Raw genomic sequence first — 25,395 nt, 5'->3', positions numbered from 1 at the left:
TGAATTCCATCTCAGTTTTTAATCTTAAGTGAAGAAACATATCTAATAAAGAAAGCTATCCAGTGAGAGAAATATGGTTTGCTCTACAGAAAAATTAGTACTAGAAGATATTCGACAGTACAAATCCACTGAGGACCAATTGTTAAACAACTGTCTAAAATATTTTTATACTAGAATTATATCACATTAAATTGAACAGAGAGAAATCAAACATTATTAGAATCACTTTATCCCTTCAAGAACTGGCAAGCATGTGGGGTTAGGAAGATGGGTTGAGAAGGAGGATGATGACTACATATGCTTTACAAGATGAATATGTATATTACTAAGAAAACTCCCCAGGTGATTGATATACCTACTACTATTGCTGGGGAAATTTTGTTTGAAGTAAGTGATGTGCTGATTATAGCTAAGTAATAATTCTGTCACACAGATCAATCAGCTGAAATATAATTTTACCTAATGAATAGAGAAAACAGTTAAGGTGCCCTATAACAAGTTAGTATTTCTTGCATATTTAAGGTAGTGAAGGAAAAACACTAAAGTTTTATGAAAAGTTAGAGTTAGGTACAAACTATTAAAAAACTGTTCAATAGTATCTATAAAATAGATAAAGTTAGTTTAAAATTCGATTGTAGAAAAACATCCTAGCTCCTACCCACCACTCTACTACTCAGGTGTTTTCATAACAGTCAAAATCATTACAACAAGAGAATATAAAAACATTTAAAATACAATTTCATTTAATTTTTATTTACACTTTAACAATTTGCTGGGAAATTAAACAACTTGCTGGGAAAATCCTTTGTGAGGCAATGTAGCCTTTTTTTATTTGAAACTATTTAAACTCCAAGACAGGCTCACTAACTCTTTCAAGTGCAACAACAAATGTGTTAGCTGAAAATAGCTAATTTAATTCTTATTTGTGACACAGACATGACTATGTGAGTCAAGAGAGCCTCCCCACCTCTGTCTCCCCTGTGCAGGGGGAGGAGGTCTGTGTGTGCTTGTGTGTGATGGTTCCACTGAATTCATTACAATAGAAATGGACATTTGATATTCATAACGATCCAACATCTGAGCAATCTTCTTTCGAGACACACCATGTTTATTCCTCCTAACAAAAAAGAAAAGGATTATAAATCTTTGTTGCAGAATGTACAGGCTTAGAGATTAACTGTTTTAGAGAAAAAGTATACAAATTCTAAACAATATTTTGCAAATAAACAGAATATGTTTCATCTGTCCACATTTGACATAAAAAGATTAAAAACTCAATGTTTTTATCAATACTTTAAAAAGGTAAAAGGATTCCATACATCACAGAAAAATGTTAATTACATCCTCTTCACATAGAACTACCTATTTATTCACTAAGCCTGCTGACTATATCCCCTTGTTAATAACAAAATTGAAGATTATGAGATACTGTTTTAAGAATTACAGAAAGATTGAGTGGACTTCTAGGACTTAAGAAAGGAGAAGTAAAATATCATTTTTTAGAACTTATTAATGACGGTTCTTACCACATTTTTAAAATTTATTATCAACACCAAATTATTATTAGAGACACAATTTGAACATCTTACAAACATAATGTTGAGTGAAATAAATTAGACACAATGAATATAAACTGTATGATTCCATATATACATATGTCTTATACATAAGTAATATAAAGGTTTGATGAAAGGCAAACCTAAGCTATGGTATTTTTTTTAACCTTGCCCCTGCCCCCTAAACGATGATATTAAGGTCAAAGATATTATGGCAAAACTTTAAAGAAAAGAAAGATTACGATTACCCAGGCAAAACAATGGTTACCTTTAGAGAAAAAAAGGTAACTATGACTGGGAAGAGGAATGCAAAGAGCTTCTGAGGTGCTGGTAATGCTCCCATGACGTGAATGATAGCTAAACGTGTGTTGATCTTGTAAGAACTTTGTTAAATTATATATTTATATTTATGTATTTTTCTGTATGTGAGGTTATATAACACTAAAAAGTGGTTTAAAATTTATTTTGGACCCTCAAAGAACTTCTGACAACTTATTTTACCCTCATAGTTTCCTGTAACTTGACCTGGACATGACAAAACATACAGAAAACATATTTTACATTTATCATTCTAGATGTACAAATGCCAATTTACTTATCACAAAAAAAAAGGCCAGAAATGTTTACTTTGCAAAGCTGATGTCTACATTCAAGATAAAAAGAAAAAGCAAAAAAGATAGGAAAAAAATTGAGATGAAGTTGAAAATTGGCAAGATATGACTAAATCTGTCTGGATGCAGTGATTCACACCTGTAATCCCAGCACTTTGGGAGGCTGAGGCCGGTTGATGGCTTGAGCCCAGGAGTTCAAAAGCCCAGTATGGGCAATATGGTGAAATCCTCCCTCCACCAAAAAAATACATATATATACAAAAATTAGCTGGGCATGGTGGTGTACACTTGTGGTCCCAGTTACTCCCAAGGTGGGTAGATTGCTTGAGCCCAGGAGGCAGAGGTTGTAGTGAGCCAAGATCACTACTACAAGCCAGGTGCAGTGGCTCACACCTGTAATCCCAGCACTTTTGGGAGGCCAGGGCGGGTGGATTGCTTGAGGTCAGGAGTTTGAGACCAGCCTAACCAACATGGTGAAACACTGTCTTTACTAAAAATACAAAAATCAGCCAGGCATGGTGGCAGGCGCCTATATGCCCAGCTACTCGGGAGGCTGAGGCAGGGGAATCGCTTGAACCTGGGAGGCAGAAGTAAGCTGAGATTGCCCCACTGCACTCCAACCTGGGCAACAAAATGAGACTCTGTCTGAAAAAAATAAAAATAGATTGCTACTGCACTCCAGCCTGGGTGACAGTAGTGGACCCTGTCTCAAAAAATATTTTAATTAAAAAAAAAAAAAGACTAAATCCATAAGATGTCAAGACTTATGATTCAATCTATTCTTTTAAAAATTCAAACTACGCCAGATATCAGCTAACGTGGCTTTGTTATATAAAGGTGAATTTGTAATAAGAAAATAATAAATTTTAACAATTCCTCAAAAATGTAATGAAGCCATAACTGCATAGCATTTTATCATTCATTTATTCAGCATTACTCAAATACTTTTAATTTTTAAGCTTCTGTCTCTTTCACTTCAGGTGTGATACACACACACACCTAGGTAGGCAAAAAATACCGGATATTAATACTAATAAATCTGTTTGTCTGTCTATACATGAACACACAGCATACAGATGAGAAAGAGAAAGTAGCCAAACGAATGAAAGGCAAGAGAGAAATAAATTAGTTTGACCCCATACACAGAGTAACAGCTTGAAGCAAACTGAGGTAGGTGGGGAAAAACTGGTTTAAAAAAAAGACGGGTGAAGGCTGCGCATCTCTGTGAATATACAGAAAAACACGGAATTGTATGCAATTAAACAGGTGAATTGTAAGGGTATGTGAATTGTATCACAATAAAGTTGTTACCTAAAAATAGATGTCGGGAGGTGGAGATAAGGAAGAGACTAGAAGTGAAAAAAAAACAAAAAAGGCCAGGCACGGTGGCTCACACCTGTAATCCCAGTACTTTGGGAGGCCAAGGCAGGTGGATCACGAGGTCAGGAGATCTAGACCATCCTGGCTAACACAGTGAAACTCCGTCTCTACTAAAAATACAAAAAATTAGCTGGGCGTGGTAGCGGGTGCCTGTAGTCCCAGCTACTCAGGAGGCTGAGGCAGGAGAATGGCATGAACCCAGGAGGTGGAGCTTGCAGTGAGCCAAGATCACACCACTGCACTCCAGCCTGGGCGACAGAGCGAGATTCCATCTCAAAAAAAAAAAAAAAGGAGTAACAGTCAGGAAATGCTGTGATATGAACGGAAAAGGTAAATGTAGGTACAAATGGAAGAGTAGGACTGAAAATAAGAGAAGTCCACACTCTCTCACCACAAATACTGAAATCTGATAAGCTGTGAAAATTCAGTTCTCCACTGACTCATTTGGCAGCAAACTCTAACCAGATCTATACACATTTGGCAGCACAACATAATCAGAACTGACTTTACATTATGCTGATTCTTTGTCATTTACTTGAATTGACAAGTCATGATCTGCTGCAGAAATATTAAGATGTTTGATTATAACATGCTCCCCCAAACTCTGAAAAGGGAGTTAAGATTAGGTATTTATGTACTACATTACCTTTCTAAAATCACTAAAACCTAAATTCCAAAACACATTGTTTCCAAGGATCTTGGTATAGCATTATGGTCCCGTAGTTGAAAAGACAGAAAAGTGGGAGCAACATGAAGGCACAAAGTAAAAAGCTGATGGGACCTAAAATGGGTAGGAGATGAAGGTGGAAGGACAATGCAGAGAAGTGGCCTAGCCAAAAACCAGAGAAAAAAGGTCCTCACATTTTACCCTCAGTTTCCTGAACCTACACTTGTATTCAATAAACTGTGAAATGATGTTGGAAATCACAAAAGAATGAAGTTAAGGATTCAATAAAAATTCGAGTGTCTTACTTTTCTAATTCTTCAGGATCAAATTTCCACCAAGTTTCAGGTTCATGAAACTCTACTCTGTATCCTTTTCCTATGGCCTACACAAAGGAAAGGAACAAAAACCCAGAGAAGTACTTCTTAAAGTAAAAAGGCAGACGGATAAATTTCATTTCAACAATACTATAAACTTGCTCAACCAAGAAAAATGATGCTTTATAAAATAACATGGTTTATAAAAGTTAAGACTACTTAACTGGATAAATTTTGATTACTATTCTCAAGGAAACTCAAAACTAACAAGATGAAGCTGGGCATGGTGGCTCATGCCTGTAATCCCAGCACTTTGGGAGGCCAAGGATGGCAGATTGCCTGAGCTCAGGAGTTCGAGACCAGCCTGGCCAATATGGTGAAACCCTGTCTCTACTAAAAATATAAAAATTAGCTGGGCATAGGGGCAGGCACCTGTAATCCCAGCTACTCAGGAGGCTGAGGCAGGAGAATCACTTGAACTGGGGAGGCGGAGGTTGCAGTGAGTCAAGATGGTGCCACTGCACTCCAGCCTGGGCGACAGAGCGAGACTCCGTCTCAAAAAAACAAACAAAAAAAATTAACAAGATGAACATGTTCCTTAAAAAAACATCATTCACAATTTTTTTAAAAAACTAAGCAAACCAATAAACCTTTTTAGAAAACAAAGGACAAATGTTTTAATAATCAAGATCAAACCAGCCCAAATTTTAGAATGTGAAAAAATTGACAATAAAAAATAAAAACTTTCTCATATTTCATATTTACCACTTCCACATATGGCTTCATTTCCCAAGCTTGTATATTAGTGTTATCTATTATAACTGGAGATCTTCCCTGATCGATAGCTTGTTTTGCTGAAATAAAATATAAATTTAAAAATGAAAAAAAACAGATTAGGTTAAAATACACAAAATAAAAGTTAAACATTGTTAAGAAATGTACTACATCTCTTTACTTAAAACCGAAACTATGCAATTTCTTCAGTCAGTGTCATGAAAAAAGAACTCCGATAGATTGAAAGGGAATTAAAGGACATAATCATATGCCAGGTGTATTCTCCAGACTGGATGCTGGCTTTGACAAACTGGCTCTGAAAGACATTTTGTTGAACTTACAGCTAATAAGGCTTTCAAGTCTAGAACTAACTTTCACTTATGGGAAATATAAGAGATGAACAATTTACATCTGAATATAAACTAAGTAAGAGAAGAGGTGAAAAATTATTTTGACACAGAAGGATGGAGATTATTAAATGAAAATGGCAAGTTACAAGACAATAGTTAAATATAATCCTATTTAGGTCAAAAGAGTTGGGGAAGATTTATGGAGATGTTAAAAGTGGTCACCTGCAGGTGGTAAGAATATTTTCATTTAATATTTTATCTGTATTTTCTCTTTTTTGGGAAAGTTACTGCAGATGATTATCTGTATTTTCTAATTTTCTACAATGTACAAATAATGCTTTTGAACTAAGGCTCATGTTTTTGAAAAATTATGGATTTAAGTCATTACTTACCAGCAAAACTTTATATATCAAGTAGCTAAAAATCATAGTTCAACTGACTTTGTAGATATTTCTTAGAACTATGGTCTTCAAATTGGGAGTTGCGGTAGAATGGAACTTTTCTAAACTATTGACTCCCATCCAAATGCCATCTTTTCTACCAAGAGATAAGAATCACTGTCACAAGGCCGGGCGCAGTGGCTCACACCTGTAATGCCAGCACTTTGGGAGGCCAAGGCGGGAGGATCACGAGGTCAGGAGTTCGAGACCAACCTGGCCAATATGGTGAAACCCCATCTCTACTAAAAATACAAAAATTAGCCGGGCGTGGTAGTGTGCGCCTGTAGTCCCAGCTACTCAGGAGGCTGAGACAGAAGAATCGCTTGAACCCTGGAGGCAGAGGGTGCAGTGAGCTGAAATCGTACCACTGCATTCCAACCTGGGTGACAGAGCAAGATTCCATTTCAAAAAAAAAGAATCACTGTCACAAGAAGCCACTGTTAATGACAGGAGTATGTATGTCTCTGAGATATACGAGAGAAGAAAAATAATTAAGAACCTTTGATAAATTTAAAAAACTAAGGCCAGGTGTAGTGGTTCAGGTCTATAATCCCAGCACTTTGAAAGGCCAAGGTGGTGTGGATCACCTGAGGTCAGGAGTTCAAGACCACCCTGGCCAAAATGGCAAGACCCCGTCTCTACTAAAAATACAAAAATCAGCCAGACTTGGTGGTGTGCACGTGTAGTCCCAGCTACTCGGGAGGCTGAGGCACAAGAATTGCTTGAATCTTGTGAAGTGGAGGTTGCCATGAGCCAAGATCGCGCCACAGCACTCCAGCCTGGGCAAGAGAGTAAGACTATTTCTGAAAAAAAAAAAAAAAGAAAAGAAAAAGGCCGGGCATGGTGGTTCACACCTATAATCCTAGCACTTTGGGAGGCCAAGCCAGGGAGATCACAAGGTCAGGAGTTCAAGACCAGCCTGGCCAAGATGGTGAAACCCCATCTCTACTCAAAATACAAAAATTAGTGGGGTGTGGTGGCAGGCACCTGTAATAATCTCAGCTACTCAGTAGGCTGAGGAAGAGAACTGCTTAAACCCGGGAGGCAGAGGTTGCAGTGAGCCAAGATCGCACCACTGCACTACAGCCTGGGTGACAGAGCAAGAGTCTGTCTCAAAAAAAAAAAAAAAATTAAAAGGCTGAAGCAAAACCAAACATCATTATGTTCTCACTCACAGGCAGGAGCTAAGCTATGAGGATCCCAAGGCATAAGAATGACGCAACTCTGGAAACTCAGGGGGAAAGGGTGGGAAGGAGGTGAGGGATAAAAGACTACAAATTGGGTGCAGTGTATACTGCTTGGGTGATGACTGCACCAAAATCTCACAAATCACCACTAAAGAACCTACTCATGTAACCAAACACCTCCTGTTCCCCAATACACTATGGGGAAAAAAAGGCTGAAGCAAAATGCAAAGATATGGAAGTTTTCTCAGGAGTTAGAATTCAAACCACTAAGTTCAACAGAATGAAAACATTTATACAGCTGTCTAGGACAGACAGAATGCTAAAGGTCAGTTAGAATAATCACTATGGGGAAATACATATTTGGGAGATGTCTCTAAACACCAAAATAAATTTAGAATTTGGGTCATAAATAGGTGCCATCATCTATTAGTGCTAGCTTGATGCTAGCACCAAGAGACTACCATCTCCCACTGCTCCATCTCTAATCATAATGATCAAATCTTCCATTCAAAACCTTATTAAAATTATTCTCCTAATGTCTGATACGCTCACACATCCAAGGAGTTGTGTTCTAGAAAATAAGTTTTTATTGACCAAATAAATTTCTGATTTGTAAGAATGGGGAGATTATCTTCTTTCCATTATCATCCAATTCCACAGTCTAGCACATTTCGCTAGAAAAGAGCTCCTAAGTAAAAACATGTCTGAGTACCCAAATAATGGGAATAGTTTTCTTAAACAAATGAACTATCACACTGTAAGAAAGAGAAGAATTACACTTTGGAGATGTTTTCCATTTTTAGGTGTTCTAAAATTAATTTACATTATTTTAATAATAAATGTGAAGCAGACAGACTTTCATAGAATGGTGCCTAGCATTTAAAGATATTCAAGTCCATATTTACTGTTCCAGTTTAATAAGATACCATTACTCCATTTAACACATATAATTAACATAATACAAATGACATAAACATTTTAATGAAATATTCTGTACTAGTTTGCTTGTGTTTTTTGAGACAGAATCTTGCCCTGTCACCCAGGCTGGAGTACAGTAGCACAATCTCAGCTCACTGTAGCCTTGACCTCCCTAGCTCAAGTCATCTTCCTATCTCAGCCTCCCAAGTAGCTGGGACTACAGGTATGTACCACCACGGCTGGCTAATTTTTATACTTTTCGTAGAGATGGGGTTTCATCATGTCACCCAGGCTGGTCTCTAACTCCTGGGCTCAAGTGATCCGCCCGCCTCAGCCTCCCAAAGTGCTGGGATTATAGGCATGAGCCACCACACCCAGCTATTCTAGTACTGCAATGAGAAAAAAATGTCCCACACAAATAAACTTACTAGTTCACCAAAGGTATACTGGCTCTGCCCTGTCTATTCCTTCAACTTATCAACTAATCTTGTTCCCCTTAACTTTATGCCAGTAACCCCAAACATTTTCAGAATTGCAATCCCATCATTATTTGATTTGAGCAGCAATGTTCTATGGCATTTAAAAAAAATCAAAAAATTAGTGTTTTTTGAGACTGCTATGCCACTCTCCAATATATTGGAGAAATTCTAGAGAGTTATAAAATCAATACTGGGAAACAGTCTTACGATCAAATTTATCCTCGTGAAACCATAAATTGTAACAGAGTGAAAACTTTTTACTCGAAAACACCCTCACTGTGTTTTCTCTGTGGGCACTGTGGCTCATTCAAAATTCTACAAAGTTTTTTAAAAAAAGAGCTGGGTGTGCTGGCACACGTATGTAGTCCCAACTACTTGCCTGTAGTCCTAGTTACTCAGGAGGCTGAGGCAGGAGGATCTCTTGAGCCCAGGAGTTCAAGGCCACACTGAGCTATGATTGTGTCACTATACTCTAGCCTGGGCAACAAAGCAAGACCCCATCTCTAAAACACACACACAAACATCCTCACTGAAATTCCTTACTGTATTTGACAAATAAAAAGAAAAGTATTACTATTTTTCTTGTATATATTATACTTTGGGCAACCCTAGTTGGTAGCTTTGAGATAAGTTCTTCATTACAGAATAATTCTATTAAACATGGAAGGAATAACTAACCTAAAAATCACCATTTTGCAATTCTGAATGAAATAACTGACTCAGGAAACAATTTATTGTTGGATAAAACCATCATATATAAGGTTAATAGGGAACCTGATAACCGACAGAGGGAAAGGGTTGTCCCTGTGAAGCTACTGATTAAGCTCACTATTACTAAGACTAGGACAACCAAATACCTGCTTGCCAAAAAGAAAAAAAAAAAGGTGAACCTAATTAAGCCTCTATTCTAGAGCTAATTTCCATTCACATAAAACAAAGAAGAGGAGCAAGTTCAATGGTTATCACCAAGAAGCAAATAGATAACTACAGCATAAGCAACCTAGTTTCTGTAACAATGGTATAAGGGTTAAAAGAGGGAAAATGCTATGGTTTAACTTAATAAAATAAAACAAAATGCATTTTGAGGACTTTGTTTGGATCCCAATTCAAACAAAATAACTTTGAAGAGATTTTTAGGACAACAGATGAAATTCAATTATACTGGGTTACATGACCTGAAGGAACTGGTATTTTTTTAATATGTGTGATAACGGCAATAAAGTGAAAGATGTGATTAAGTAAAAAAATTAATTTGAAATGTATAAAGTATGGTATCTAGAATTTGCTTTAAACAGAGGAAGGGGTAAAAACAAAAAGATAAAAGCCCATATACCAAAATCTTAATAACTGATCATTCTGGGTGACGGGTCTATGAGGTTCATTACAGTCTCTTTAATCTCTTTAAAATTTTTCATAATAAAAGCTATCTGTTTAATCATCAATCCATCCTTCTTTTAAAATAACATTGTATATATATTTACTTATAGTTTAGATGAACAGTTTTCAATTCTTATTATACAACAGAATCATCTGGAGAACTTTCAAAACAAAAAATATCAATGTTTAGGCCCCACCCCAGATCAATTAAACCAAAATATCTAGGGCTGAGGTCAGGCACACTTTTGTCTGGGTTTTTTTTTTTTTTTTTTTTTTTTTTGCTTTTTTTTTAAAGTCCCCAAGATATTCAAAAGTGTAGCCAGGTCAAGAATCCCTATTAATGATAAACAGAAACTGACCCATGTCCGCTAAAAAAATGTATTAAGGCCGGGCACAGTGGCTCAAGCCTGTAATCCCAGCACTTTGGGAGGCCGAGACGGGCGGATCACGAGGTCAGGAGATCGAGACCATCCTGGCTAACATGGTGAAACCCCGTCTCTACTACAAAATACAAAAAACTAGCCGGGCGATTTGGCGGGCGCCTGTAGTCCCAGCTACTCGGGAGGCTGAGGCAGGAGAATGGCCTAAACCTAGGAGGTGGAGCTTGCAGTGAGCTGAGATCCGGCCACTGCACTGCAGCCTGGTCGGCAGAGTGAGACTCCGTCTCCAAAAAAAAAAAAAAAGGAACCTATGTGTTAAGTAGGTTCCTTTTTTTTTTTTTTTGAGATGGAGTTTCGCTCTTGTTGCCCAGGCTAGAGTACAATGGCACAATCTTGGCTCACTGCAACTTCTACCTCCTGGGTTCAAGTGATTCTCCTGCCTCAGCCTCCCAAGTAGCTAGGATTACAGGCATGTGCTACCACACCCGGCTAATTTTTTATATTTAGTAGAGGTTTCACCCTGTTGATCAGGCTGGTGTTGAACTCCTGACCTCAGGTGATCTGCCTGCCTCAGCCTCCCAAAGTGCTGGGATTACAGGCGTGAGCCACCGCGCCCAGCCTTAAGTAGGTTTCTTATAGAGCAATATTGAGAAAACCTTTTAATATTCACAACCAATATATTAAGCCTTGGAAAACATTAGCATTATTCTCAGGGAAATAATTTTGGAACCACATAACAACGGTACAGATTCACAGTTCTCTGAATTTACTCATCAAGTATAAAATAAAGCCTCTTAAAATATCCCACACTGCTATCATTTTACCAGCTTATACTGATACACTATTTACAGTTTACAAGGCATTTTATCTAAATTCTCTGCTTTTCACAAAAACCCTGATCAGGTAGGGCAAGTATAATTATCACCACCTCTAACAGATGAAGAAATTAGGTCTCAAAGCTATTGAAACGGCTTGCCAAAAGTCATTCAGCTGGTAAAAACCTAAGTTGAGAACAAAATCTAGGTCTTTTGACTCTGAGCCAAATATTCTACCCCGGGAGACTTGGCCCAAAACAAACCTCTGTTCTGGTTCCAGTCATGGGCATCACCAAGTTGATTAACATTATACCTGTACCCATCTTGATGGTGAAAATAGTCATCAGTGCTGAACACAATGCCATCACGATTCTGACCAAGCAGAATTCTGTTAACAAAAGAAATCATAAAGGTGCCATTTACAAAATCTATAACCATCAGAAATAAATATAACTGAAATAAATCACACAGGAAAGGTTATTAAATGAATTTCTGATACTTACCTGAAAGTATATTACGAACCTAACAGCCTAAGAGCTGAATAATCTTACAAAGATTTCAGAGTTCAAATCATTTCACACCTACACAATTACAGACACTAACAAAAACTTTTTTTTTTTTCCCGAGATGGAGTCTCATTCTGTTGCCCAGGCTGGAGCGCAGTGGCACAATTTTGGCTCACTGCAACCTCCACTTCCTGGGTTCAAGTGATTCTCCTGCCTCAGTCTTCTGAGTAGCGGGATTACAGGCATGTGCCACTATACCCGGCTATTTTGTGTATTTTTAGTAGAGACGGGGTTTCACCATGTTGGTCAGGCTGGTCTTGAACTCCTGACCTCACGATCCACCTGCCTCGGCCTCCCAAAGTACTGGGATTATAGCCATGAGCCACCGTGCCCGGCCGTAACAAAAACTTTTTAAAGCAGCATTTGTATTGCAACTTTTTAAAACATTCTTTACCCAATCTCAAAATTATATCAACTATTATCCATGTTTTCACGTTAGTAAATTTTGTATTTGTTGTCTAAAATTGCCTCAATCTAGTGCAACACGTAACCTAAAAAGCAAGTAAGCCTAAGCAAGCAATTCATTTGGAAAAAACCATATGTGACTCTAGACAGCTTTAATAAACTCATTTCCATGAAACATATATGATCCTCTAGTGAAAGTCAGAAATAGTTGGAGGCTTAAGGTTATGGAACAATCTGTGATCCTCCAAAGTATAATCAAAGTTCAAATTTTCAAGAAATTAAGTTGCTAAATCAAATTAATTATTAAACACTAAATGAAAAACGCTCAGTTCAAATCAATGATAATCAAGCTTTGCTTTGAAAATGATACTGCCTTAAATTGACAAGCACAGCAAGATTAAGAAGTACTCAGAGAGAACTTGCATTACCAATGACTCAGGAAAGAAATTGGGAGTGTGCTGTGATAGGGAAAATGCAGCAAGATAATGACTTGGTGAGAGCAACAACGAAAGTATTCTGTTGTTTCTCTCCTCTCCTTCAACCTTTAGGCAACTGGACACCACTGTATACTTCTGCGGGGATTGGTGGGATGGAAGGTGGAAGGAATTGAGACTAAAAGAATATTGGCCTGGAATGAGTCAAATTGACTTATTTCCTACTAAAAAAGTAGTAGGAAGGGTTTCAACTGTTAAGATGACAAGTGTCATCTCTCCATCCCTCAGCTTATAATGGTATCATATACAGTTCTCCCTCAATATCCATGGGAGATTGGTTCCAAGACCACAATTGCTGCTCAAGACCTTGATACAGAAATAGCTGTTTGCATATAAACTATGTACATCCTTCCATACACTTTAACTCATCTATTACTTATAATACCTAATACAATGTGAATACTATGTAAATAGTTATTATACTGTATTGTTGAAGGAATAACGACAAGGAAATAAGTCTGTACATTTCAATTCAGACGCAATATTTTTTCTCAAATACTTTCAGTCCAAGGTTCGTTGAATTCACTGATGTGGAATCAACAAAAATGGAGGGCCAGTGGTATATTTTATAAAAATAAAACCACTAGTATCAAAATAAAGCAATTTAAGTACGTAAAGGTTGGTGTGAAAGTAATCGCAGTTTTTGCCATTAAAACGCCAATTAAAAACTGCGATTACTTTTGCACAAAACTCTATTTCCACTTACAGAATTACAGTTCAAATCACTTCAGACAAACCAAATGAAAGTTAATGGTTTGGGTTGTGTGTCTGCTTCCTTGGGGGACTGGAGTTGGATTTCTTTTTCAGGCAGCCATGATTTTTCCAAAACATGTCTGTATGACACATTTGGCATTTTACTGCTTATGCAGATAACCCAGAATATGAAAATGCCATGATATTAGCATTCTAAAGCAAAACTCAATCACCCAAAAAGAGATTTTGGTTGTAATCAATCACATAATATCTAATTATGTTCAACAGTACCAGAAATCCAGGTAACACCTTTTGTAAATACTCTATGTTTTTTTTTTTTTTTTTTTTTTTTTCCATTCTACCAGTTTATTAGCAGGTGATTTTTTTTTTTTGGAGACAGAGTCCTGCTCTATTACCCAGGGTAGAGTGCGGTGCCATGATCTTGGCTCACTGCAACTTCCACCTCCAGAGTTCAAGCGTTTCTCCTGCCTCATCCTCCCGAGTAGCCAGGACCACAGGTGTATGCCACCACGCCTGGCTAATTTTTGTCTTTTTAGTAGAGACGGGGTTTCGCCATGTTGGCCAGGCTGGTCTTGAACTCCTGACCTCAGGTGATCCTCCCACCTCGGCCTCCCAAAGTGTTGGGGTTACAGGCGTGAGCCACCGTGCCTGGCATGGGTGATTTTTAAGATGTTAATAATATCATTCTACATGACAATCATAGTTTTTGTATCTAAGAACTGGTTTAAATTTTCTCAAAATAAAAGGTGGAGAAGTAATAAACCAATTTATATCATTGAAACAAGTAAACATTACATATGAACAAATCTCAATGAAGAACATTTTCTTAAATATATAAATCGTAACTACAGTAAATGTTTAGCTTGAAAGTACTTTTCCTCCCAGGCAGCACAGACTGTTCATGCATCTTTTTCAAATTCCCTGAATTACTTCAAACCATGAAGCTTTATTTTATGGACTTAAAAAAATGCCTATATGAACCTAGGAATATCTCAATGTCATACCAAGCCTCTAAAGCAAAAATAAATTATTTAAGAACATTCTTATTTTCAAAATTCTTAGACTCTGTCAGAACTCTCAAGTCAGGTACTAAAATGGATTCAGAGAATGTCAAAATTTAGAGATCTGAGTAAATCAAATATCTAATTTTAAAAAATCAAATCTGGGCTCAGTGGCCACTTGATTTCTTTTTTTTTTTTCCCCAAAACAATAGCTATCTTTTTGAGAATCTATTATATGTCAAATACTTTACATAAACCTATGACCTCATTTAATCCTCATAAAAGCCTGCCAACTCATAAAAGCCTGCCAATTTGATAATAAACCAATTCAGGAGAAGAAATAATTTTGGCAAGTTAGATGGTACTGGGAGAACTAAGATAAGGCATCTCTTTGACCCCAAAACCAACGGCCTCCAATGATCCCTGCCTCCTGGTGCTCACAACCTTGTATCCTCTTATTCTGCAGTAGGCTTAGATTTAGTCCCCAGCTTCTAAGAAATAGAATGTGATACAGGTGATGGGATGTCACTTTGGAGATTACTTAAAAAAAAAAAAAAGTAGCTTCTGTCTTAAGGCTTGAGCTTGCATGCTTTCTCTCTCTCTGAAATAAATCAGCTGTCTTGTGAATGGAGAGAGGCCAAGCAGCAAAGAAATGAGAGAAGCCTCCAGTCTCCAGCCAGCAAGGAACTGAAGTCTTCAATCCAACATAGCTCACAAGGAACTCAGTTCTGTCAACAATCTTGAGAGAGCTCTTAGAACCAGATCCTTCCCAAATCAAGCCTTCAGACCAGAACACAGTCCTAGCTAACATCTTGGTCACAGCATTCTTACAGACACTGAACCAAAGGCACCCAGGTAACTATAGCCAGAGTCCAGACCTACAGAAACTATGAGGCAGTATGTTCGTTGCTTTAAACAACTAAGTTTTAGGGTAATCTGTTATACAGCCTTGAATAACTAAGGTACTCTATACTTACAATTTCTCATTTAAGAAACAAGTGAACCAAGAGAACCTGTTTCCAAAACAAGGCCTAAAAGAGAGTCCATTTTCAAGGTTTGTTTTTTAAATTTCTACGACCTGCACATTATTTTAATACTTTCATGTGCATTTACAAGTGATTTTCAAAAAAAATACAAAATCTGAGTAAAACTGATACATCATGAACACTTTTCCCCTTATTTACTGAGTGCCTTTATATACTTCCTGAGACAACTTTACTGGGGTACTCTAAACACTCCCTGAATTAAGAATAAAGGGACCTACACTAAGAAAGGTAAGTCTTTCCTCTGGAATTAAGGAGACTTGCCTCCTCCAAAAGAAGGGAGAAAAAATAAGGCTTTTCCCATCTCTCCCTAAACTATGGTAAACATATTAGTTTCTGTAACTTCTATAACACCACAAACTTAATAACAGGAATTTATCTTACATTTCTGAAGGTCAGTAGTCCAAAATCAGTTTCACTGGGCTAAAAACAAAGTGTGTGCAGACCTGTGTTCCTTCTGGAGGCTCTACAGAATTTGTTTCCTTGCCTTTTCCAGCTTCTAAAGGTTAGCTGCACACCTGGGCTTATGGGATGTTCCACCATCTTCAAAGCCAGCAGTGTAGCATCTTCTCTCTTCACCTTTGCTTTGGTCTTACCCTTTCTCTAATTACTCCTGCCTCCCTCTTATTAAGAATCTTTGTTATTACATTGGGCCAATCCAGATAATCCAGAACAGCCTCCCCATTGCAAGATCCTTAACTTCATCAAATTTGCAAAATCCAATTTACCATGTAAGGCAACATATGCACAGCTTTTAGGGATTAAAGCATGGATATCTTTGGAGGGGGGCCATTATTCACCCTCCAATTGCAAATATCCACAATAATCTGTAATTAAAAACAGATGACAACAAAAAACTAATTTCTTAAATTCCCTCACTTTTTATTTCTTGGGGGGTAAGAAAGATCCCAGCGTTTACCCATTCTCTATTGTCTTCCAGTTTCCTTATTGGTTTTGTTTTTACTCTTAGTCCTTTATTCATCTAGAAGTTATTTTTCTGAATGATTTAAGGCAGGGGCTTTAAATATTTTTCCAGACTGACAATCAAATATCCTATTACCATTTATTGAATATTTTGCCCCACTAATATAAAATGTCATTTCATCAAATATTAAATTCTCTTATATGTAGGTATGTTTCTGGATTCTCTTTTCCTTTTCCTTTTTTTTTTTTTTTTTTTTTTTAAATAGAGACAGGGTCTATGTTGCCCATACTGATCTCAAACTTCTGGCCTCAAGTGATGCTCCCCACCTCAGCCTCCCAAAGTGTTGGGATTACAGGTGTAAGCCACCACACCTAATGTGTTTCTGGGTTCTCTAATTTTATCTACTTGTTATTTTGCTAATTATTGCAAAGTTTTGATTATAGTAGTTTCTAAGTATATTTTGATAGCTGGTGGGATAAGTCTCATTTTTTTCAAACTGTCCTTGTTATAGTTACATACCAAACAAACTTTATTGGCTTCTCAAATTCATACAAAAACTCCTTTGGGATTTTGGTTAAAGTTTCACTGAATTTATAAATCAATTAGGGAGAAAAGTGACATCTTTATTGGGCTATCCTACCCATAACCACCCTATGGGCCAAAGCTATGGCCAAGGCTGTTATGGCCTACTGTCTCTCTCAGAACCATCATCAGACATCTTGAATACTTACCATGTTAGAGACATGCTGATTGGGATGTAGGCAAGGACTAAATTAAATAAGAACAGGACTTGAACATTACCTCCAAAGAATCTGAATTTTATTCAACAGCCTACACTCATTACCACATACCAAATGCAAGCATTACTAATTTTTTTTTCTTGTTTTTGAGACAGGGTCTCAATCTATCACCCAGGCTAGAGTGCAATGGCACGATCATGGCTCACTGTAGCCTCTGGGGCTCAGCCTCCCAAGTAGCTGGGACACCCAGGTTATCCAGGCTGGTCTTGAACTCCTGGGCTCAAGCAATCTGCCTGCCTTGGCCTCTCAAAGTGCTGGGATTTCAGGTGTGAGCCATCACGCTCAGCCGGTCTTTTAATTTGGTCCTCCAAATCAGCTCAACTCTGATGTATCAATTTTCACTTTATTATTTTGTCAAAGCTTGTTTTGAATGTGAACTCCCATATGAAGCCATTCCTCACCAAAGAGTATGTGACTTTATATCTAATTCCAAATAACCAAAACCACTTCACTCAAAAAGTGTTGACCTAAAGAGTTACAGACCAGGCTCCTTGAAGTCAGGAGTCATGTATAAGACTACATATCCATTAAGCATTAAAGTGAAGGCAAGGGAAAAAACATACTATCATTTTATTCCTAGTTTGATCTCTTGCTAGCTTTTGTAACTTCTAAATCACTTAACCTCAACTTCTTTTAGCCTCTGCTCCATCTATAAAATGAAAAAACAACCCATCTCACAAGATTTGTATGTATGGAAATACTCTGTAAATTGTGAATCACAATACAAATAGTACTTGTTGGTGCTACATATAACTTCTATTCTTAGGTCTATTCTTCAAATAAGTATACATATTATATCTAATCACCTCTATCATCTCCCACTACAATGTCTCCTTTAAATTCTATTGAATTTCCACTACTTTATTCACCTTTAGTTTCAACATACTCCAATATGTGGTCTCAAGTCTAACTTTTCTTCGTTAGGTTTCTTCTATACCCCCTCTTAGTCAAGTGGTCCTAACTAGCAGATTCTTTTATCCAATTTCCAAATTTCAATTATTTATTTTCTCTGATAGTATATCCCAAATCTAGAAGACTGCCCATGTTTGTGAGACCTCACTCCTAACTTCTATTATTATAGAGGTGAAATTTTATCTTCTCTACAAAATCCTCACTAACATAAAAGGAATCAAAATACAAAGACCAAAATTTAACTTTGGAATGAACTAATTCATTCACAAAGATCACCGTTTATAATCTAGCCTAAAATATCACAAATTAAATCTTTAGTATTTTTTCTCTGAAAAAAAAAGTTTAGTTAGGTTGTTTAGATTGTCTTGTTAGTAAATATAAAACATTTGCAAAATGGTTTCTTGGACTTCTCCATCCTCACCCAAAGATACCAGAAAATTTTCTTTTTCCCCTAGTCTGGCACAAATCTTGAATCGTCTTATATAAACTGCAGAAAATTTGTACTGCTTACTTTACACTATTTTTTCACAATTGCATAAATATATTCAAGTGCATCAACAGTTTTAAAATGTAAACACAAAAAGGAATTTGAAATATCTTGTAATACAATAAACCATCACCAGTTCTAATGCCAATTCAGATATTGCTCACTTCAAACTCCTGAATTTTAAGAAATCAAAAAAGGGTTCCTTCAGCCAATCAGTGGTATGAACATGGCACAGTGCTCAACACAATCAAAATTCCTTTCCTTAGGTTGTCTCATTTGATTCCCAAAATAATTCCAGAAAAATTAAGTATCATTTATTCCATTAACAGAGCAAAACTTGCCCAAGGTGAAAAAGTGAAATAACTGAGTCAATACCCAAATTTTCTCTCTTTTTTCACCTCCAGCTGAATTTGAAAAACCCAAATTTTCAAACACTGAGTCCAACTTTTCTTGAATAGCTGACTCAAAAGGGCAGGCCAGGACAGTCCTCAAGTAGCATTGGCTTTCATCACTGTCATAATTATACAAAGTGTTATCTATTTTTAAAGCCCTTAGCAGAATCTAAATATAAACATATATGCCAATTCTCCTTTCTTCTATCAGAAAAGATTTTTAAATAGTTACACTGTCAGATGCTATTCTCAAATATAGCAAATTAAAGATTTTCTTCTACTAGAAACATGAAAGCATTTGTCACTGATTACAAATATCATTTATAGTTTTAACATTTTTATTTCATTTTTTAGAGACAGGCTCTCACTATGTTGCCCAGGCTAGTCTCAAACTTCTGAGCTCAAGTGACCAGCCCACCTTGGCCTCACAAGTGTTGGGATTACATGCATGAGTCACTGCAGCCGGCGACAAGTATCATTTATAATTTTTAAATAATGAATTATCAAGTATTCAGTTGGTATCCTCTACTCACCGAGACAACGTTGTTTTCCCAGAACCAGGCAGACCTCTTAAAAGAATAAGTAACTTCTGCAATTTATTTAACTTTTCCTCTTGAAACTGCTGGTTCACAAACCTGTCTGTTCCATTATGCATGTCCATGCCAGGATCTTTCCAGCATCTTTCTCTGACTTCACAGAAACCATTACTCACATATTCATTTTGCATACTGCAGCCATTTCCAGAGGGATGAACACTACTTCTATTCTCACTACAATCAGCATATTCATTGTTCTGATCAAAAGTCATACAATTCCAGTTAACATGACAATTATTTACATAATATCCATTTTGTATCTGAGAGTCATCTTGCGCTTGGAAAATATGTGATGGTAGATTTCGTGGAGTACTGAATCTTTGAATATTTAAATGATAGTTCAAACTGGGAAGAGGAGGACCATGGGGCACTATAAAAGGATGCACTGCCTGCCATTCAGGCCTGAAAGAAGTAAATGAAGTGTCACAAAATGTAGGTATTATTTGTCCATTACAGGGATATTTGCCTGTCTCATTCCCCAAGTTCTGTTGATAATCACAATGTGATGGAAAAACATTATTACTAAGATCTTTCTTTTCTTCGTCAGGTTTTAAGAGACCATTATCATGGTCCTGATAAAATGGAATCAGCTGTTCCTGAGAAGGTTCAGATTCTTTACAACTGTTCTCAAAATCATCTTTTTCCTTTTCAAGCTCTTCAATTTCTTTGTAAAACTGGAATAATTCACTGTCTATCTCTGATTTTTCAGAGTTAAATTTCTGTTTCTCTTTTTGTCCTCCTCTGCCATTTATACCATTTAGAGCGTCTGCCTCATTCCTCCCTTCATTACGTTTCTTTTTCTCAGGGGGTTTGTAAATGGGTCCTATAAATGCTTTACTTGTGCTATATATCTCATCGTCTGTGGATACTAATGGAGGACGTACTTCCTGTAAAACCTGTGAATCAATGGATTCAATAACATCTGGTCTATTACCAGGCATCTCATCATGTAAAGGTCTATGCAAATCTGTAGTTTCAGTTTTGTTCTCCTGCAAATAACTTTGTCCTCTGACATCAATGATGGTCACAGGGACCCAATCATTTCCAGTTTTCTCTTGGATTCTGTGAAAATCGGCATTACTATGATTGTGAAAAACATATGCCTCTGTAGTTGACTTCAATTTTTTATAGCGTGGTTCACTCGTTACTTCTTCTCTAGGTCCCAAGAATTTACCTTCAATTTCACCATAAGACATCTGAGAAATAAATAAATCATACAATTACTAGCTTATTAAAAACCTAAATAAAAATTTCTTCAAAAACAAGAAATTAGACAAAGACATTTAAATTTGTGATATATTTAATGGTAACAATTTCCCAAAGTACCAGGGTCAATTTTATAACCACTTATTATTTAAGTACAGTCATAACAGGGTGGTTTATGGGAGGGGATCTCATTGAATATCCTTTAAAAAATATATACAGATAGATAGATAGATCTCAACTTTAAACGATCTATTTCTGAATTTCGAGGACCTAAAAGATTTAAGTAAGTCTGCAAAGTTGAGTCAGTAATATGTATTTTTATGATATACATACACAATTGTGTATTTAAAAGGAGAGTGAAACTGCCAACACCAAATTAACACATACTCAAACTGGCTGACACACTGCATCCTAAGCATTTCCTTACTTAAAATCACTGTGTTTTTTAGAGTAAATAGCTCCAATTCCCTCCCAAACCTCAGACAACCAATCTCCTTAGCATCCAAATGTTAGATTAACTGAAATGCCAGTCTTTGGAGGCCCTTTACTGTGAGTAGTTAGTATAAAAGAGTTTCCCAAATGGGTGTAGTGCGTTAATTTAAAAGGAAGGAAAAGTTGCAAAGACGATAACGGTAATTCGTTTAATAAAGAAATCTGGCAACTCCCCAAGTTCAAAGCGTTCATCTTTTCCGAATAGTCTATCATGAAGACAAAATTTGCTTCCCTTTAGACCTGGCAGAGTGGCTCAAGCCTGTAATGCCAGCACTTGGGAGGCTGAGGCGGGCGGATTGCTGCTTAGGAGGTCGAGACCAGTCTGGCAACATGGCCTAACTCCGTCTCGTAACAAAAATACAATAAATTAGCCGGGCATGGGGGCGCGCACCTGTGGTCCCACCTACTTGGGAGGCTGCGGTGGGAGGATCGCTGGAGCCCGGGGCGGCGGCGGGGGGTGCGGGGCGTAGGGGGGGGCGTTGGGGGGGCGTGGGGGGGTGCGGGGCGGGGGGGGGGGGGGGGGGGGGGGGGTGCGGGGGGGGGGGGGGATGGCGGGGAGGCGGAGGTTGTGGTTAGCCGAGATGGTTCCACTGCACTCCAGCCTGGCGACAGGGCGAGACCCCTCTCGGGGGAAAAGAAAAAAATTGAAACACCTTAGGGACCTCAAAGTACAGCCCAGAGGCCTATTCCACCCAATTCTTCATTGTGCCACTCTCTGATGTTTCTAACACGAGAGAAAAAGAAATGGACAAAAAGGCGAACTAAAGAATGATGGAAGTAGGCTACAGATCTGGAAGAGGACAACTGCGGAGAACGCCAACAGGCCTCCTCTCGGTTTCTCATTTCCCCATTCGAAATGCGTCAGAAAAGTCCCGAAGAAGAGCAACCGGGCTGGGTTAACAGAGCGCGGCCTATACACTATCCGAGCTCCATGACTCCAGACTTCCAGTGAGCGGCCCAGGCAAAAGTGCGTCACCCAGCATTTTTGTCCCAATGGAGACATGCTCAGGTCCTGTCCAGGAATTCTGGAGGTCTCTGAGGCGCAAAAGTTCACAATGAGCTTGCTTCTACGTTTACAGCTAAAGGGTCAAGAAGTGAAAGCGAAAAACGCCACCACCACCCCACCCTCACTTCTAAAACGGGGTGTCTACTCACCTTACTCTACCCCTACGCATTGACCTTTACCTCCCAATAAAACCTTCTTCTAGGAAGCCACGAACCTCTGTGAAGGTGAAAGAAAAGCGGAGACACAGCCCTAAAGCCGAGGTCTGGAAGGACTAAAACCCCAGCGCGGAAACAAACGGCACCTCCGTACGCAAGATGGCGACCACCTCTCGGTTACCCGGGCCAAAAACTAGGCTTTTGCGCCAGGCATTGTGGGAATTGAAGTCTGACGTTCACACCGGCTCCGTAAACCTCACGGTACGGAGACTAGGTCTCCCAGAATCCATGGCGTGATAAACGCACTAATTTGGCAACTAAAGCAGACCGGAATTAGTTCCTAGATCTGGAGAAGGGAAGTTATCGAAAAACACCAACTTTAGTTAAAAGAAAGCAGCGACCTCCTCTGGCGTTCGCCCCCGAAGGAAAAGGGAATATGAGAACCTGGCACCCGAAATAGATGTGTAACTGGCTCTCAGTGCATGCTTCCTAGGGCATTCTAGAAGACAAAGAGCCAGCTGACTTTTCCAACGGAACTCTACAGTTGGTATCACAAATTTGGATTCCGGCCGTTTCTACGAAAGACCACCTGACGTAATTTTAGGTTCATGCTTTTCTGTGGAAGGAAAGAATTACTGCGGCGCAGGTCCCCAATAACAGATAAAAATACTTATGAACAAAATCGTTTAGTGTCATGTCGCTGTTTTGTTTTTGGAAATACAGACCGATGACTGAGCTTTCCCATTAAGAGTCAATATATGCAAAGCACGTAGGACAGCGAGCTCCTGGTAAGAATAAGCGTTATGTAACTGTTTGTTGCATTAAAAATAAATACAAATCAAACAACTGGCAGTCCTCAACTGAGGGCTTCTTTTCCCACCACCTCTCCAACCCGTCCTGCCTCCACTGGTTCCCCATCCCCCATAATTTCAGGTCCTTGCAAGGAAAACTGATCATCTCTTCATATTTAAGTAATTATTTCTAGGGATATGTACCTTTTTCCATCTCCGACGTGTTAACAATTTCATTTGTTGTTAAAATTACAGTCTGGAATATATACATTTGATTATTTAACAGCCTTGTGATCAAGGGAGTTCACCAAAGCAACCCATCTTTTTAGAAAGAAATCTATCCCAAATACAGATTTGTACTATGACCTTTGTCTTCTCATAATTAAAGTCATGCATCCTCCTTTGAAACAGCCACATTTACGTGAGGTTGTGGCGTTCTCAGTGTGTTACATCCGCAGGCACACTATGCTCATTATAAAATAATATTAATCTTTGTCACCCCATCAAGGTATCGTCCTGTTTCTCCATGGCATATTTTCCCCCTTAAAACTAATAAGCAGCCGGGCACGGTGGCTCACGACTGTGATCTCAGCACTTTGGGAGGCTGAGGTGGGCTGATCACCTGAGGTCAGGACTTCGAGACTAGCTTGGCCAACATGGTGAAACCCCATCTGTACTAAAAATACAAAAATTAGCTGAGCATGGTGGCGGGCACCTATAATCCCAGCTACTTGGAAGGCTGAGGCAAGAGAATCGCTTGAAGGTGGAGGTTGCAGTGAGCCAAGATCACGCCATTGTACTCTAGCCTGGGTGACAAGAGCAAACAAGAGCAAGACTCCATCTCAAAAAAAAAACAAAAAACAAAACTAATAAGCAATCAATCTATGAGGTTATACTTTGAGACCAAGCAAATATCCTGCTCCTAATCAAACTTGACCTTATGATTCAGATTTCATAAATGTTGGCATTTTTTTTCCCACCTCCTTCAAGTCTTTCACATTTGTCAATCCAGATGCTGCTATAGAGGAGAACCCTACTTGTTTATTTATTCACTATCAGTATGAATTTATGGATTTCTTTTGTTCAGGCGGTTATACTCCATTGCTCTCCTTACTTGTTTACTATTAATAGACTATTTTTAGGATGGTTTTAAATGCGCATAAAGATGGAGCAAATGGTAGAGTTCCCATGTACCACATACACACACACACAGTTTCCCTTATTACTAACCTCTTACATTGTTACAACTAATGACCTAACATTGATACATTAACATTAACTTGTTATAACTTATTAGTTATAATATATTATATGTAACATTAAGTTACGTATCAGTTATATATTAGTTATATAACTTATTCATTGTTCAAATTTCCTTAATTTTTACCTAAATGCCCTCTCTGTTCCAGGATTTCATCCAGGATACCACCTTACATTTAGTTATCATGTTTCCTTAGGCTCCTTTTGGCTGTGACAATTTCTTGTCATGAGGCATTTTATTTGTAAATATGTGTATTACATCCCTAGAAAAAGAATCCCAGGATTTTCCCTCCTGTATGTTTTCATCTTGTTTCTTCATGGTCCATGATGCCAGCTGAGGTGGTCAGTACAATGAAACCAAACTGGTGGAATGGAAGCAGATTATTCTGCCATTTTTTCCAGATCTTTGAGTTGCACATCAAATCTGGGGCTGATCATTCCACACTTGTTTAGCCTTCCTTTGAGGTTCACAACAATTTTCCCAGCTCTGTGATCATCAGTGATTTCAAATTCGCCAATGTAACCGTGCTTCATCATCACAGTGAGAAACCGGACGATGACTTTGGAGCAAGGCCTAATAAGCACCTGGCCTTTGCCTCTTCTTTTTGGCATTGTTGATGCTCTTGAGAGCATCAGCCAGGACATTCATGTGCACCATTGCGGCAGCGCGGAAAGATGGCGGAAAGAAGACCGGAGGGGAGAGTGCAAGGAGTTGGCTGCGACAATTCCTTAAATTTATTTTTTTAGTATCTTAAGCTTATTTTTGGTGACCTTGCCTTTTTGTTTTGTTTTGTTTTTGACAGAATCTTGCTCTGTCGCCCAGGCTAGAGTGCAGTGGCACCATCTCGGCTGACTGCAACCTCTGCTTCCCAGGTTCAAGAGCTTCTCCTGCCTTAGCCTCC

At 38.2% G+C, this 25,395-nt stretch overlaps 1 protein-coding gene and 1 pseudogene across 2 annotated transcripts; both read right to left on the bottom strand.

Moving 5' to 3' along the window:
* Nucleotides 1-22,647, bottom strand: LOC111540475 (NEDD4-binding protein 2-like 2). Of its 2 annotated transcripts, none has more exons than XM_023208784.1 (6): nt 22,502-22,647; nt 19,521-20,779; nt 11,512-11,636; nt 5,294-5,382; nt 4,520-4,596; nt 1-1,117 (listed from the first exon to the last, which is right to left on the bottom strand). In XM_023208784.1, exons 2-6 carry the CDS (start codon nt 20,777-20,779, stop codon nt 913-915), a joined length of 1,755 nt encoding a protein of 584 aa, XP_023064552.1. In that variant the 5' UTR covers nt 22,502-22,647; the 3' UTR covers nt 1-912. The 2 variants fall into 2 exon arrangements, with proteins under 2 accessions (XP_023064552.1, XP_023064551.1); XM_023208783.1 differs by having other exon boundaries at nt 22,437-22,638.
* A 2,109-nt stretch (nt 22,648-24,756) lies between these two features.
* LOC111540480 lies at nt 24,757-25,154 on the bottom strand (annotated as a pseudogene).
* Between the last annotated feature and the right edge of the window lie 241 nt (nt 25,155-25,395).

This window comes from Piliocolobus tephrosceles, chromosome X (genome assembly GCF_002776525.5).
Source record: "Piliocolobus tephrosceles isolate RC106 chromosome X, ASM277652v3, whole genome shotgun sequence".
Lineage (NCBI taxonomy): Eukaryota > Metazoa > Chordata > Mammalia > Primates > Cercopithecidae > Piliocolobus > Piliocolobus tephrosceles.
Note: the sequence above shows the minus strand (reverse complement) of the source record. Positions and strands in the feature narration are given on the sequence as shown.